The 16,479-nt window shown below is 38.5% G+C and overlaps 1 protein-coding gene across 2 annotated transcripts; it reads right to left on the bottom strand.

The window, feature by feature from the left end:
- Window positions 1–1,312: 1,312 nt before the first annotated feature.
- LOC306886146 (homeobox protein Nkx-2.2a) lies at window positions 1,313–2,974 on the bottom strand (the record flags this gene model as incomplete). 2 transcript variants are annotated; one of them, XM_079443047.1, is made up of 2 exons in its annotated part: window positions 1,313–2,062; window positions 2,707–2,974. In XM_079443047.1, the coding sequence occupies 2 exons, from the start codon at window positions 2,972–2,974 to the stop codon at window positions 1,509–1,511; spliced, it is 822 nt and encodes a 273-aa protein (XP_079299173.1). In that variant the 3' UTR covers window positions 1,313–1,508. The 2 variants fall into 2 exon arrangements, with proteins under 2 accessions (XP_079299173.1, XP_079299172.1); XM_079443046.1 differs by having other exon boundaries at window positions 1,313–2,103; window positions 2,703–2,962.
- Window positions 2,975–16,479: the final 13,505 nt, after the last annotated feature.

The following is a 16,479-nucleotide window of genomic DNA, read 5'->3' as shown; positions in this document are numbered from 1 at the left end:
AAAACATAAATTAATAAATAAACACAATATCAAAAAGTCACAATCATGGGGAAAAGATAGAGTCGCTTAAGATTAATTCTGTAAATAATTAACACAGCGTTTCTATTTTTAATTTCTATCGTTTGTTTAATGAAAGCCAAGTTTACCCTCGCATCTGCTGTAATAGCCCTATATCTTTGAAAAACAAACCATGTCGGATTTTGCACTGAACGACACTAATAATCCTCACCGGGAAACGAACCTAAAAGAGAGCTGTTGTTCTTGCCAAAACAAAACAAAATAAAGTAGGCTATACATAGTAATTATATAGTAATTTTGACTTGTAGCTATTTCTTAGCCGACATCCGATGTGTAAAAGACTCGTAGACGGCCGCGGTGCATATCTCTTCTTTGATGCCTACACAGTGTGGCAAACCGTAACAACACATTCGTTTAGCTGACAATCAATTATTCTATAATTGCATTGTTAATAGTAAAATTGCACAATATTAAGCTAACACAACTTTGCCACGTGTGTTTTCTCTCTTAAATGTGCCGTTTTAACACCCGAGATGTCAGCCGCGGAGCCTGAAAGCAGAGAGCGTTTGAATGAAAAGCTGCTTAGCTGAAGAAGCCCTCTTATATTAAGTGAGTGGATGTTTACCCCCATTTCACAAGTGACTTTAGCCTTCTTATTGCTGAAGTGTTCGTACAGATAAATTCGGGAAAATGAAGCCAATTGTGCTGCTGATGAAGTGACAGGGAGAGCGAAACACAAAGGATTTATAGCATATTTATATTATTGGTTTTTATTCGTTCTATTAGTTTATTATAAAGTATTTGTATTAATGGGAGATGGCGAAGACACGATGCATATTTTGTTAAAGTTGTCCGAAATCACTGAGACCAAACGCAAAACAAATCGGAATTTCTGAAACACATCATTTTATTAAAAGTCTTAATAAAAAGAATTGTAGACCTCCCTCGCCAGCGCGCGGTGTTACTGAAATGAACATGAGGGATATTTATCCACAACTGATGTTCCATTGTCCCTAAATATCGGATATATTTAGGCTATAGCTTACTGAACGGTCAAACATAATATTGCAAACAGTTATCACAAAATATTTACATAGAAAACAAACCAATGAAATAAGCTAAAGATTGCCAATGTTTATTCATGGCCATAAATATATTCGGTCCATTGTAAAAGAAGGAAATACAATTTTCTATAATCATAAAGTGGTTTTGCACGTGCTTATAACACGAAGGACAAAAGGAAAACATTTCTACAACACACAAACATACTTTACAAAATTTCACAAGAGCTTTAACATTCTTAAATTTGGGGAGAGGCTTGACCCGGTTTTCTTAACGAAAACATGTAAACATGGCGCACACGTCAATCCCCAAAATAAATTGGTGAGAAAGGGTCAAGCTGCAAAAATAAAAAGTCTTGTATTTTTGTTTGGAAAGCTCCCTACCACGGTCTTTAAAATGCAGCCCTGCATTTGCAAGTCAGCATTTGTTCACCAAGTCCACTGTTGCGTTTGCACCAAGTGATGTGCTGTTGGGAACTGTGGTGTGGTGGCGGCGCTGTAATGCGCGTTATAGTGCATGTGCTGGAGAGACTGCGCGCTATACGCGGAGAACGGAATTCCAGCCTGAAAAGTAGCTGCCAAGTCCTGAGCTTTTAGCGTATGGCAGGGCTTGCCATCTCTGACTAACACAGGCACGGCCACCCGCCTAGGAGAAGGGAGATGGGTCACTTCCATACCTTTCTCCGCCCTGGCTCTCTTCATTTTGTATCGATGGTTCTGGAACCAGATTTTCACTTGGGTTGGAGTCAGGCGGATCAAACTGGCGAGATGCTCCCTCTCCGGGGCTGACAGATACCTCTGTTGCCTAAACCGGCGCTCGAGTTCGTAAGTTTGTGCCTTGGAAAAGAGCACCCTCCTTTTGCGCTTCTTACCGGAGTCGCTGCCGTTGCTCGAAGTTTCCTTGTCGTTGTCCGGCGACTCGTCCGCTGAAGGTTCCGGAGATTTTGCAGACGAGTCTTGGGAGTTTGCGGATAGGCCGTGTACTGGTTCAAAAAAAAAAAAAAAAGGGAAAGGGGGAAGAAAACTACATTTAATACCACATCAAATAAAATGTAATTGTAAATCGCAAGAAAATGTGTATATGTGACATTTCTTTGTATTTATTTTCAATTATACAAACGAAAAAATATTTGCTAAAGAACAATAAATTAGGTCAGACGGACATATAAATACAACATCTGTTATTGCAGATCTGTTCATAACATGAAGATGCTTTTCATTTTAATAGGCCCTTATTATCCCGGGGCGTGTGACCCAACGAAACGATGATTTTGCCGTATAGCCGATTCAACAGTTACTGATTAACAAAGAGGAAAATTTAAGCGAAAACTATCAGTCAGTAAAGCTGTCTGGGAAATTTAAACAGGATTTCTGAAAAAAAAAAGTAAATGTAGTGCTGGTAACTAATTTAATTGCAGTTATGACCACAATCCAGAAGCACATAATAGGTTACGCCTTTAGATAAGCGCAACAGTGGAAACCTACAGATCTACGACAGTATAGGCTATCAAAAACAGTGATTTTGAAAAATGATTTCAGCTGTGCAGAATCAAATATTTGTGAGTAAATAATAGTGCTTTTTTACAATCGAAGAGCGTTATAACTTGTGTGAATTCTTGCTACTTACATGAGTATTGGATGCTGTCCGTAGTTGCGAGCCATCTGGTATAAGGATTGTCGCTATTATCATAAAACGGATTCTTTAAAGGCAGGTTTTGAACATTCTCTAAAGGACTTTGCACTCGCACTCCAGGCGTTTTAGTCGCCTCAGAACCCTCCGTATCTTCCTCAGTCCCGGTGATAGATCCTTCTTCATCGTTAGTATCAGGGAGGTCTAAAATGTCCTTTACTGAAAAGCCCGTCTTTGTGTTGGTCAACGACATGTTCTGGGGCATTTGATGCAGTGAAGTTGCTGCACCAGTTTGGCAATCCTCTGTTTCAAAACACAAAACACAGATGATTTAATGAATATAGGATCGGTGCCGTATCAGCGCGAAGTAAACTGAAGTCGATGCATGAGGCTCGATCGGTAAACGTTGCTTGGGAAAAAAAGTAGCGGAGAAATCAGTTCTGTAAGTCCAGGAAGAATGCCAAAGTGACTGAAGTGGTATGTCTAGCTCATGGATATTGCGCTACTGCTGGGTGTTAGGGGGAAATAAGCCATTACCAGGCTGATCAGTCCATATAAGGTTGGTCTCAACACATGAACCTGCAGTGAAAAAGCATTAAAAACGAAAAAGGTTGGCCACGTGTGGGCGGGTCTTGGGAGTCAAGTGGATGAAGACAGTGTTTGCCGATGTGAAATTGTGGGTTTTGGGGAGATCCTAGCCTATACCATTGGTGCTTCAGAACATGATGAGTGGTATAACGTGTCAATTAATTACAAAGATGGGGAGGGCCTTTTTACACCCTATTTACATACAAAGAACCTCCAAGTAGCTTTATACACATCATAGGCCTTCTTCAACTGGAAATGGACAAAACCTGTGCATATTCCTCAGTAGTAACTTATAACGCAGATGCATATAAATAAATGATGCACTGAAAGTGTTGTTTGGATCCAGCATTTAGGAGGATGTGTCTTTGTAATCCCCAAAAATGTTTATTTTAAAAAAGGGCAACGAAATCGCCTCTAGTGGTAACAGACTAATTTATGTAGGTCAATATTTTGTTTCGGGATTAAGGAGAAGGGTCGTTCACTGGACATGATTAAGCCATCAAAAAAGATGAAACGGGAAAGAAACAATTAATGGTCTTGTTTTTATTTTTTTCTGGATGATTATTAGCTTTCTTATTTTTTATTTTTTTATAATTTATTTATTATTAATTATCATTTAGCGCACGTTAAAAGCGAAGTATTTAATCGAGATCCTTATGTGGGTAAACAGTAAACCATGTTCAAATTACATGAACGAAAGTATACTAACCCCTTTTTTAAAACAAATTTCTGATCATTATATTTGTATTGCTTCTTTCAGTTATCCGCTGCACAAAAAGTGAAGCATTACTGCAGTGTATTTTGCCTCTCCTTTTCAACCCTCTGTCCTATCTTTTCTTTTTTGCCTCTTTGCCTCCTATCTAGTATGTGATGTGGGTGACAATGTAGCACGTTTCTAGCCAGTCCTCTGCTCATCCTGGGTGGTCGAACCCGGGCAAACACAAATACAAACCGATTGCTAAGCTGCAGACAATAGGGGAAATGTAGACAAATGTCCGGCTCCTGTTGGAAGCCTTTGTCCGGCCGTAGTTTTTGCATTTATTTAAGGGCCAAAATAATAGATGATTGACGCCCCTGTACAATACGTTCTAACTGTTTGGAATAAATCTGAGGTTGTTCCTAGTTGTCATGGCATTCACTGCTTTCAATGGACTATCTCTTCATTCATTTCTGTACCCCTTCACAATATCAAGGAAAGTCCTCTCTCTCTCTCTCTCTCTCTCTCTCTCTCTCTCACACACACACACACACACACATTCTACGCGCACTTTCTCTTTTTCTCGCACGCATGCAAGCATTCAAGATTTGTGATGGTACAAATTAGATAAACCTATTTCTTTGCGTTTTTCATTATTAATTATGTGTTGAAAATATATATTATTACTGTTGTTGTTATAACTTAATCCCTGAATTAAACGTTACTAACATTCAATTCAGGGATTAAATGAATACTGATTTTAACGTTCGCTTTCTGCAAGCGAGAATATTCGATAGGATATAAACAATGAAAAATATCCTGTAGGATTCTGGGTTTAGCAAGATTTACAATAGCAGCAATCTCATCTAAAAATTGCGCATGATATGGTAAACGCAAGTAACCAAGCATATATTTCAACCTATGATCACTTTCATAATCAGTTACCTGATAGGTAAATACTTAACCAGAGTTTTACGTAGAATTAATCATGCAGCGACAGAAAAATCAGACAATGGGAGCATTGAACTGGACGGATCCAGGAGCAAAGTCGAACTGTGAGCGCTTTTCGCAAGGTCATTCTCCCAGCCTTCCCATGCCGCAGAGACAGGTTACTAAACACATCCCTGTAACCATGAAATGATAAATGACGAGAACCTTGCAAACGCACTCTATACGCAGGTCTAAACTAAACACATGATACACTGTTACTGTTACACTCTTTGTTTGGCATCAATGCAGTTTCGAATTTTATTTCCAGAATAGCATAGGATGGTGATATAATTTGTAAATAAGGAATTAATTAATGCCCCAGTCTACTCACAGTCACAAGACACAGCCCGCGATCGATGGCAGGACTCGTGGTTTGTCTGTGGCCAGTGATTTGGGAATGTGTTTGAACAATTGAACCGAGGAGTTCTGTAAGGAGAAGTAAATGTGCACAGGCTGAGTGGCTATACTTCACTTCAAGAGCCATTTCCTTCTGTTTACCTGTTTACTTTTGCAGGTAGCTCAAACAGACAGTTTGTCTTTGCGCTTATACTGAAAGAGGAGCGACAGTATCTTAGCGCACCGATTTGAGTTAAAATAGCGTAATTCCCAATGAGCATTCACAACGGTGTTTACATCGCATTTGCTATCTAAATATTCAGTACTTCCTCATCAGTTGTGAGCACTCAGTGTCAGATTGGCTAGAGAGGGAGAAATGTTTAGAATCAGAATTTTCAGTATCAAAAAAGGCAACACTCGTTTTAGCAGCAACATTAATAATAATAATAATAATAATAATAATAATAATAATGTGCGCTGAGTAAAACGCGCGCAATTTAAATTTATATTTCGGTGTCTGTATTATAGGCATATGTTCAGGTTCAGAAAATAAAATCTTGCGCAAAGCATCACATCAATATTTAAAAACATATAGCGGATGTTGCATGTATACACACAAAACATATGCATATATGTATGATTTTTTTTAGGAGTAGGTTATAGCCCCTACTAACGCGTGTTTAAAATAAAAACCAACACATCATCATAAAGACTGTTCATTTTTTTTTTGAGGAAGCGACTACAGTTCTCTGCAATCTGGCAATGTATATAGTTTAGATTTATTTAAAAATACAGTGTTTGGTGAATACGATGATACAATGACGCTAAACATCCATTAATTAATTCCTTGTCGAACAAAAATGTTATTTTATGGAAGCTATTGTTAATAACTGGGGACAATAAAAAGACCTTTATACGCCTGGTTAAAAAGAAAATCCTAATGCTGCCTGAGGTCCAGGGGACTATAATAACGTTGATCATTTCTTGCTTTAATCGACGAATTTCAGCGTATTCCGATGCCTTGGGCGAGCAGTTAAGCTTTGATAAATGTAACCCTGTTTCCCTCTAGGTGCTCATGATAAATGTATAAACTGACAAGAGCGATTTTCTGCTTTTCCCCTGCGATTAAAAGGCCATAACAGGGAAATGTTGGTATAAAAGTAAGTCTGGTGGTTTGGGAGACTTAGCCGCTGCCCAAAGAAAATGCCCTGCAGCACAGATCGTTTGGAGCTGGTCTGATTCTCCTGACTGCAGGGCAAACGCTGCGCCTTTATTCGTCTCAGAGCCTCTAATGATTAAACATGTCAGAAGCAGATTAACACGGTGCCCATGGCCCAGGGACATGCCTTCATTTGTTTAACTACCAGTTTATTTGTAACGGTGAATTTCATGGCGCATAAGTGTTCAATTCTCGTCCTGACACCTTTATCCGAGTACCCAAAACAAATTGGTTTAAGGATTATCATTTTAATCACGTTTTTTTCTCGGTATCTTAAAGTCCACTGGGACGTTTGTCTCTATTTTTGCAATCCGTTTGAAATTAATTATAGATTAATTGAAATAAACTGGTCCTGCTTTACGCACACGTGAAGTTAGAAATAGCACATATTTCAGAGCGAGATTTCTTTCTTTTACACCAATGAATTATACTTGCATCCAGTCATATGATTTCCACTGAGGGTGATGGTGGAGAGGAGCAGCGAAGAGACATTTTTGATACTCGGGCGAACTCTGCCGGTACAAATGCGTATAGCCTGAAAAAAAATAATTAAAACCAATAGTTCTAATGGCGTTTTCTGCGACACAGAAACAGTTTTTGTGTTATTTTACGTTGTAGCCTATATATACATATGTGTGTCTGAGTGTGTGGTTGGGTCGGGTGGGGAGTTTGGGGGGGTATACCCTAACTTACCTAAAATACAGTTATAATTAACAACGTGATGATAAACGATGAAAACAAACGGCAGCAACATATAATAATAATAATAATAATAATATAAATATGAATACTTTTATTTATTATGGTGAGATTGACGCATAGGTTTCAAAGTATGTCATATGTAATTATGCATTTTTTCATATCCAGAGATTGCTATTTCATAATAAAGGGAATCATTTCTGAAATGATTTTCGAATATGATTAGGCGTTAAAAGGAAGAGGAGCCGCACGGAGCATTACAAATGTACCTGTAGACTTTTAATAGAACTCCCAAGTGCGTGCGCGTGCGCCTGCACGAGCGAACACACACGCACACACACACACACACACACACACTCACACTCACGCGAGCAAGCGTTTAATCTTTGCGCAACCTACCTAACGCACTGTACGAGGAGAGGTCGAGTGATAGTAATAAACGCTCACCTGGCGGCTGACGGAAGAGGGTAAGTGGTGCAGCTTGCGTTAAGACACCGCACCGTTAATGAAATATCTCCAAATGAAAGTAAGGACGCATGCACCGATAAGCCTGATGCGCTTTATATACCCGGGGAGCAAGCACTCCTCTTCTGATATTGTCCAAGTAGGTTTGCATAGCTGGCGAAGTGGCTCAGCCTTAGATTTGCTACTAACATTGCATGATGTTTGTTTTCCCCCTGCAATGACGTGAGACAAAATATTGGCCATATGTTCGTCGGCAATAAATTGGCCATGAGAGCAAACATGGTTGCCTCATAAGAGCGCTTTTAGCTGATGCGTATTGATGCTACACTATTGACCAAAGTGCTATTACTACCTTCTGTGTCGTTTTGATACACTTAGGCTGTGAATTGTCCAAAGCTGTTTATTATATCAAATAGCCAACAAAAAAGTTTGTTCACGTGGCTTTGGTAAACCTGCGGCTAAGAAAGTCTCTGCCAGAAATCTCTACAATAAATCGCTTGGTTGCCATGATGTTGCACGGCCAAATGAGCAGATGTGGCATGTTGTGTTGGTTAAAGCCCCGTTTACTTAAGATACCCTTATGCAGTTGTTGATATCCGAGGTCAGAGGACTCAGGTCTCATCCGTGGTTTACTCAAGGTGTGAAGCCAGGAAGTACCTATATTTTCGTTCAGTTCAAACAGCTTAAAGTTTCTCATGAAGCTTCACTTTCAGTCTGATTGCAATGTGCTACAATTGATTAATTCCGAATATGGGTAATTAATAATTAATTGGCAGACTTACGAAAAAAGTAAATATAGATGTGTAAAGTTAAGCCTCAGTAGTAATTGAAGTAGGCCTATTACAGATTCCACAGATGGCTAATGCTAAGAGTGATGCTTTATCTAGTGCTTAAATAGAAAATGTCTATTTAAATTGCATGCATCGATATTTGTCATAATTTACTAAATAATACAGCAATGCTTAACTGTAGCCTATTTTATTTGCTTGCAATGAAGAAATAGCTTTATAGGTTAGAGTATATATATTTTTTTTTGTGCTTTGGAAAAAGGTAGCTTAAATTTAGCAAAGAAAATAGAATCTAACAGTATCTCTAATAACTTGTTGCTGTTTCAATTAAGGTTTTGTTATAAGAAGACATTTTATTACAGGATTTAGTTTCCATTTAAAGATAAAGATAACCCTGTTGTGTTATTTATCTCTCACAATATGTAGGCCTGCACAAATAAAATGTATTTTATTTATTTATTTATATATATTTTTTCTGTACAAGGAGAGCATTTCCAGAACTAACGAACTGTATTTTGATCGACAACTGCAAAGAGTCTCAAAGATTTTATCGTGTCCAGCTCACAATGATGGTTTTGTTAAATACAGAGGGAGCAACCATTAATCAGTGGAGGAATTCATTACCACTGGTTTTTGTTGGGCACCACTTTAGGGGTAAAAGACTAAGATTATCCTCATGTTATCCTTGCTCTTGAGAGCAATGCCACAGTGTGAAGAATACATATAAATAAATTGGACTCATCACTGCATTCAGATTCCATATTCATCTAAAGTACCTGGTTTGACTAGCAATGTACTCATGAAGCTCCTTGCCAATACAAAAATCCTTTCCACTCATCCTGTTGTGAATCGTTGTGCTGTGGGAGTCCTATTATGACTGCTCAGAGGACTCCCTCAAAGACCTTCAGAGCAATAATGGAGATGATAGACCCTTGTGGTCAAGCTATTAAGATATATCCCTTTCCAAAGCGTGATGACTGAAACACTTCAAATGAGCTGGATGGGCGCATAAAGACACCAATGGCATGCCATTCTTGTATCTATCAGTTCAAGTTTTGATATATCAACCACTTGAGAAGGGTCGCTCATACTGAGAGAATGCTTCTCCAAACACAAATGCAACTGAGAGCTTCATTCGTTCTCAGCCAAGGGTGCACTTTTGGGAAAAATGTTTAATTAACACCGGGGCAGCCCTGTGCATTTTCACTACAAACGAAGATCCTCTGCCTGGGAGTTGTCCACTCTTTACTTTTGGCTGGTTGTAATGGCCAGTGCTCTTCACTAAAAAGGTGCCATTTTATTTGGGTCTCTAAAACGCCATCCAGTTAATCGTTCGTGATGATTCCAGGTCGCATGAATAGGGTTTCTGTGGTGCAGAGATTTATGGGAGTAATTGTCCAAAAAGAAAGTGTTTTAAGTGATAGGCCTGACACTTGGGGCTTTTGAGTACATCTGCATGAGATGAGCACGAGAACCACGCATTGCGCTAGAGAAACAAGAGGTGTGATCAAGAGCAGATTCTTAAAACGGCTAGAGCTGCTTACCAACCGTCGCTCCTATCGCTCCTGACATGTGCTGTTAAAGTAATTAATACTGGATGTATAATATGTACAGTTCAAAATCTGTTCCATCAGCTTGTGGTAGTTACTCCCAAAAAACACGGCTATGAGGAAATCTCTTGGTTTAGGAATTGCATGCGATACATATGTAAAATTGTTCACCAACTCGTGAATTTGTATTTACAATATATTTAAATTGTAAGAATGGTCAGATGTTCAAATGCTTTTTTGCGTCTTCATTGGCTTTTAAAAAGGACACGTGGATGTTTAGGATGTTTGGAATTAAAGAGTATGAGAATGGAAATCAAAACATTATGTCAAGTATGAAGCATAGTTAGCCATAATAGGTTTTTGGCTGCAACATGCATCATCTGATATTGTCTGGTATTGTTGTTGATATATGATTGTTGCCATATTACACACACGTTAATTCTTTCTGTCATTATCTTCTCCAAGACACTGTTACATGAGGTTGGCTTTTCGTGGTATGAGTGGTTATATCCACTCTCAAGTTTAGAATGTGTTCAAAGGATCAGATTCACAATCAGACTGTTAGAATTCTGTAAAATACGTCCTATTGTCTTGTATGTGGTTAAAAGAAGAATTATGTGGTTACTGTAGTTACAGCAACAATAAACATCTTATAGACCTGAGAGTAGAAATGAAATAGAAATCATATAGCTTTTGAGCAAAGCAACAGTGCAATATGTGCAATGCTGAGACCTTCATTCCTTGGCGGAGAAGAGAAAGTGTAGTAAACTTAGGTAGCTAGGCAAAACAAAGAGAGATGTCTAGTGACATCTAATATAGTTCTGCTGCTTACTATTGAAAAGCTTTTATTCATACCAGCTGAATTCCTCAAACTAGCATCTACACGAACAAAATTGGACAATTGTTGGATGAATCGATTGCTGAAACCCTGTTTCTGCAGCCCCCAACACAGCAACTTTTGTATGTCTTCCCTCAGCTCATTAGTAACTCCAAGACTTGAAATGGACGTGTCAGGGTTGAAAAGCACTGATGTAAAGGATAAATAATAGGCTATTTGGATAGCAGGTCTAAGAAACTGATGTTACTGCAGATAACTTAAGATTCAATTTTGAGAAACGGTTTATTTACTAAGGTCACGTAAAGTACGTTTCAATCACCAGAATGTTCTGCAGTTCAAAGTTTCAAATAATTCAAAAATGAAGACATTCCAAGTTTATATTATTGATTATTTCAACATAAGATGAAAAAAAAAAAGACAAGGGAAAAAAATACTTGATAAAACAGCATAAATAATAATTTGAAAGAAATACACTGCATGAACAGTGCTTAAACATACAAGATGCAGTAGGTATCAAGAAATGGAGCTTTCCAATATACCTTATAAGAGATGTGCGATTCGGAAAACAGTCAAAACAATTGCGCCATTAAACAGGTGACATTTTGCTAACTTTCTGCAACTTTTCAGCTGCACTATTTCAGCCCTGATATACTGACATGATCTTAATTTTATTTTTTTTGTAGAAGTCTTTGACTGTAATTTTCTTGCAGTAATAAATGGTGGTCATATCCCCAAAGCTTCTACCGCTCACACTCATCATGCGCACATGGCAATCATTATTAACTCTCTCTTTCTTTCTCACACTCCTTACCTCTGCTCATGCATCTGTTTGTAAGGCAGTTAAAGGTTTGTCTCTTTTGAGGCCAGGCTACGCTCCTGCTCTTCTCCAGGTAAAACGGCCGAACACAAAAACAGATGACCATGGTTTTAAGGAGGTTGTAAGGCTCTCCTTGAACCATACATCACCCTAGAGAGACATGTTACCCATCTGTGTTTTCTGAAGCCTTTAATTAACACATCCCAAAAAAGAAAAGAGGAGCAAAAAATTAAATGTCCTCTCCACAGATGGGCAGCCAAATTTCAGGATAATTATTCTGTAAATATACTCTTTATACTCTGCCTTTGAGTGCAATTATCATTTATTGTGAGGAAGTGAAGCTTTCCTCAAAAGCGGTCAAGATGACAATTTCGAGCGAAAGATGGAAATCCATTTAGAAAGGCAATACGATTTGCGTCCCCATTTTGTAATACTGAAAAGAATCTTTTATAAGATGATATCTATTGAAAAATAAAATGTCAAGGGCACAAGGAGAACTTAAGAAACCTTAATTGGCCATCTCTTTTTTGATGTTGCATATAAACACGAGTACTCACTGATGTCCCAACCACATTTGGTGCTCAATAAGGCAAAACACTCTTAAGCTTCGATTTGTGCGATGGATAACAATGGTGATACAAACCTTAATAGGGCTTTTTTTTCCCATCTCTATAATGTAAGTATGTCCGTACTGGAAAATCCAACCAGTTTATGCTGGTTCCCAAATGTTACATGTAAAAAGCTTAGTTTTGTTTATTTTCCGAGAATGGAATGAAATATTCCAGGGCCTCTAATCAGGCATTTGCAATGTTTGATGAAATATTGTAGGCCTATGAGCTAACAGGTGAATAGTTTTTAGCCAAAAAGGAGTGTCATGATGGACAATTGCAAGTTTGAAATGTGCAAATAACATTAATGACAATGAAAGTAGTGTCAGTTATTGCACAGGCATTTTTTAAAGCAATAAGCAACATTATAATAAATAACAGAAAATGACTGTGGAGGCTGTAAGCTTGTGTACTGACGGAGCACAACTTCTTGACTTTGTTATGTGCAGTATATGCTGCAACACCAAGGCCTCTGTCCTATGCACAACATACAGGAGGCTGGTATGAAACTATACTGCTGGGAAGCTAAAACTGGAAAACACTAGAGTGATGCCACCATCACTCTGCAGGAGCCGTACTGCTGCCATCTAGTGGCAAGAGCGTAACCATGCCCCAGGCCTGCTGTTCTGCAAAAGTCTAGCAGAAGTGCTGTATGCAGCACCATGTCTCACCATGAGGTAATTATTTCTTTTATCTACAGGTCACAGGCTGCCACATTCTCATTGGCCAGCACCTAATGGGCCATTATTTGAATAAATGGGGGTAACAGGGTGGGTCTGGTGACCCTCGTCAGTGCCATGAGCCTCTCCATATTGGCACACCTGCCGAGACAAGGTAACGTTTATCGGTGACACCTTCCAGAGCAGGAAGAGAAAAGAGACCCAATGTGGCTGTCAAGGTCAGGGCTCCAGGTCCAGCCTGGGCTCACCGCATCCCGAAATCATCCATTTGCTAAAGCCACGCTCTTCTGGTTGCCTGGCTACCAACTAATAAAGGTGGTGAAGCATGGCATCATGGAAAACAGAGGTAAGATGTTGACTTTGAGATAAGTACCTCTTGAAATTAAACAGTACCATCACATCACATTCTAAATAGCATTTTCAGAGGTGAACTTTCAATGGCCCATAAGCTGAAAGGGGGTAAAATCTCGGTGTTCTGCAACTCACACAATAACTCGCATTTGCATAGCAGTTAGGTTAGTTAAAACCAAATACTTATTAATGTTTTAATTATACCAAGTGAATGGGACAATATCATTATTCCTGTTTTGGGCTTTTTTCTAGGATTTGAGAGTGTACATGTGTGTGCTTGAGGCTGGAGCACTCGGATGCCTCTTTATTAAAGTAAACAAAAAGATAATTATGTGTTCTCCTCGATAAACGGTATGGTGTGACGGGTGCTCACAAAATCACGGTGGAAATGGTAACTGGAGAGGAAATGGCTCTTATAGTATACACTGTGTCTGTTGCTGTCTCTTTCAGTGGTGTAAAGGTCAAGGGTGAGGAAAATGTTTTGATGGCACTTATTATAACCAATCACATCTGCCACAAAAGTGACTCAGAGTGACTCTGTTTGAGCCAGAGCGAACTTTCTCAACCCACACAGGGTCTGTGCATTTTGCCCACAACTAAGACAGAGTGAATCTTCTGAGTGAGTAAACAGAACATCCAAAGACAAAAAATGAATAGGAAAATAAATTATTGGGAAAAAATAAACAATTTGGAATATTTTAACATTTGTATGTAATTGACTCAGAATCTACTTAAGAGATGTGACTCAAAGCATCAAAGACTTATTTCTTTTTTTTAATTCTCATACAATGAGAGGGCAATGACAGTCTATGCAGGCGTAAAATGTGTGGCAGTTATAGACTACACTCTATGACAAGTCTGTAGAAAACAGGGCCCATTGTTACATGTTAATATGAAGAAATTTTCTGTATTGATTTTTCACAGGTGTTTTAACCGTATTTGGAGTTTTGAATTGTGTTGTATTTTGGGAAATGTCTGTAAACTTAACAGATAATGTCCTGGCAGAAAATTACCAGTATCTTTTCAGATTTTCTACAGATATTTTTACAGTGTATATATAAAAAAGGGCATCGTTACAAAATATGGTCACACTTTAAGTTCCAATTCTCACAATTAACGATGACTTTTGCCTCAACAAACTCCTAATTTGCTGCTTATTAATAGTTAGTAAGGTAGTTCTTAAGCTCTAAAAAATAATCCAGAATAAGGCATTAATATGTGCTTTATAAGTACTAATAATCCAATGCAATAATGCAGTAATATGCATGCTAATAAGCAGCTAGTTAATAGTGAGAATTGGTCCTTAAAAAGTGTTTTAAAGTGTTAAAACACATAGGCCCGGTTTCAAAGACAGGGCTTAAACTAAGCCAGGATTTCTGGGCCATAGTTCAATTAGGACATTTAAGTAAATTTTATAAATGCACTTAGAAAAACAAACAAAACAAAAAAACATTACTGGTGTGCATCTTGAGGCAAAACAAAGGCACTGTAATATTTTAAGATCAGTCAGAGCAAGTTTCTTTCAGTAGAAACATCTCAGACTTAGATTTTAGTCTAGGACTAGGTTTAAGCCTTGTCTGTGAAACTGGGGGTTAAAGTGTTACCCAATAATAAAAATCAGCAAAAGTATCAGCAAAATGTAAAAAGAGCCCAGTATAAGTATTTACAGCTGATGATAATGACAAAGACCACACCTCCAATTATGCAGCCAATATTGAATTAAAAATGAGAAAAACACATTTAAATACCAGTTACAAAAAAAATGAATGATATGCTATCTATATCTATGAGTAGATTTACATGACAAAAATATATGCCATTACGTCCAAGCAGTAAATCAATAAATGATGTAGTATAGTGAAAATGAAAAGATGGAACGTTCAGAATTCATAAAGGGTTCAGAAGTCGGCACGATAGAATATTTGGTGTCATGTCCACCTCTCCCACGGTAAGCATTCCTTTACCTGGCCCGGGCCCCTGTGAAAGTGATGTCATTGGCAGGGTGCATTGACAGCCTGAGGCGATGCAATTAAGAGGATGAAAACACCCGGAGCAAAGGTTGTGTACATAGAGAGAGACTCAGGACAATGGCCAGGGCAAGCCCTATTCAGACCCACATTTCTCAAGCACTGGCCTGGGGTTCTACCCAAGCACCAAGAAGGGCTTTTGAGAGGGGTCCTTGGATGAAAAGAGGATGGTTTATGTTGGGATGTAAATGTGTGACCAGGGAGGTGGACAGAGGGTGTTGCTAGGATGTTGCAAAGTGGCTCTGAAGGGCCCAACTCTTGTTGTTTGTGCAAATCGATGTGTCAGGCAATAATGCCGAATGACATCTCAAAAGATGGCCGATGGGGGTAGGCAAGAGACTTGCTCTTATTACGGACACGTTAACCAACTTGGGATGTATTGAAAAATGCTAATTGTGAGCTATTTGTATTAGTTGAAGGACACACTGTAAATCGTGCATAGTGTGAAAAATTACTTTTACTCCATAAAAAGACAATATTCTTCACATTTGATCCACTACATTGAAGAGTTAATCAAGAATAAATGAGTTAACAAGTATCTCCACATCTCCAGGGATTGGTTCACCAATGACAAAACATGCTCATGTTCTCAATGATAGACAATAAATATAAAAAGTCCTTGAAAGCATCTAATTCAAACATCAACTTGTGTAAAAAACTGAACAGAGTCCGTTAAGGATCGTTAATTGATGACACATCGAACTGCATGTCCCAAACCGCTGGTTTAAACTCACAATGCTGTCTGCTTCATCTGCCACCCAGGTGTCACACCAGATCCCCCCCACACACACACTTTGTTTCTTCATCAAACAGTTCTACATTAGCATTTTTTCATTAACAAGACACTCTTATCATTCAAATTGTAGATTATCACTTGTCCTATAGCAACACAGGTTGCCCTTGACAACAGCAAGGAGGTGGTGTTAAGAAGCTGTCTGGCAGATGAAGGGTACAGCCGTTTAACCAGCTCTGGACACACCACGATCACAATATAGTTTATTATACAGGTTAACTAAGAAACAGGAAATATTGCACACACTGATGATGAACATTGCCGTTTCAGAGGTACTTTTTTGGTTTCATGAACAACATTCAACATCCACTGCAAAAGATTCTT

The sequence above is a fragment of the Barbus barbus genome (genome assembly GCF_936440315.1).
Source record: "Barbus barbus genome assembly, chromosome: 20".
In the NCBI taxonomy this organism is placed as follows: Eukaryota; Metazoa; Chordata; class Actinopteri; order Cypriniformes; family Cyprinidae; genus Barbus; species Barbus barbus.
This window is presented reverse-complemented; position numbering and strand designations above follow the sequence as displayed.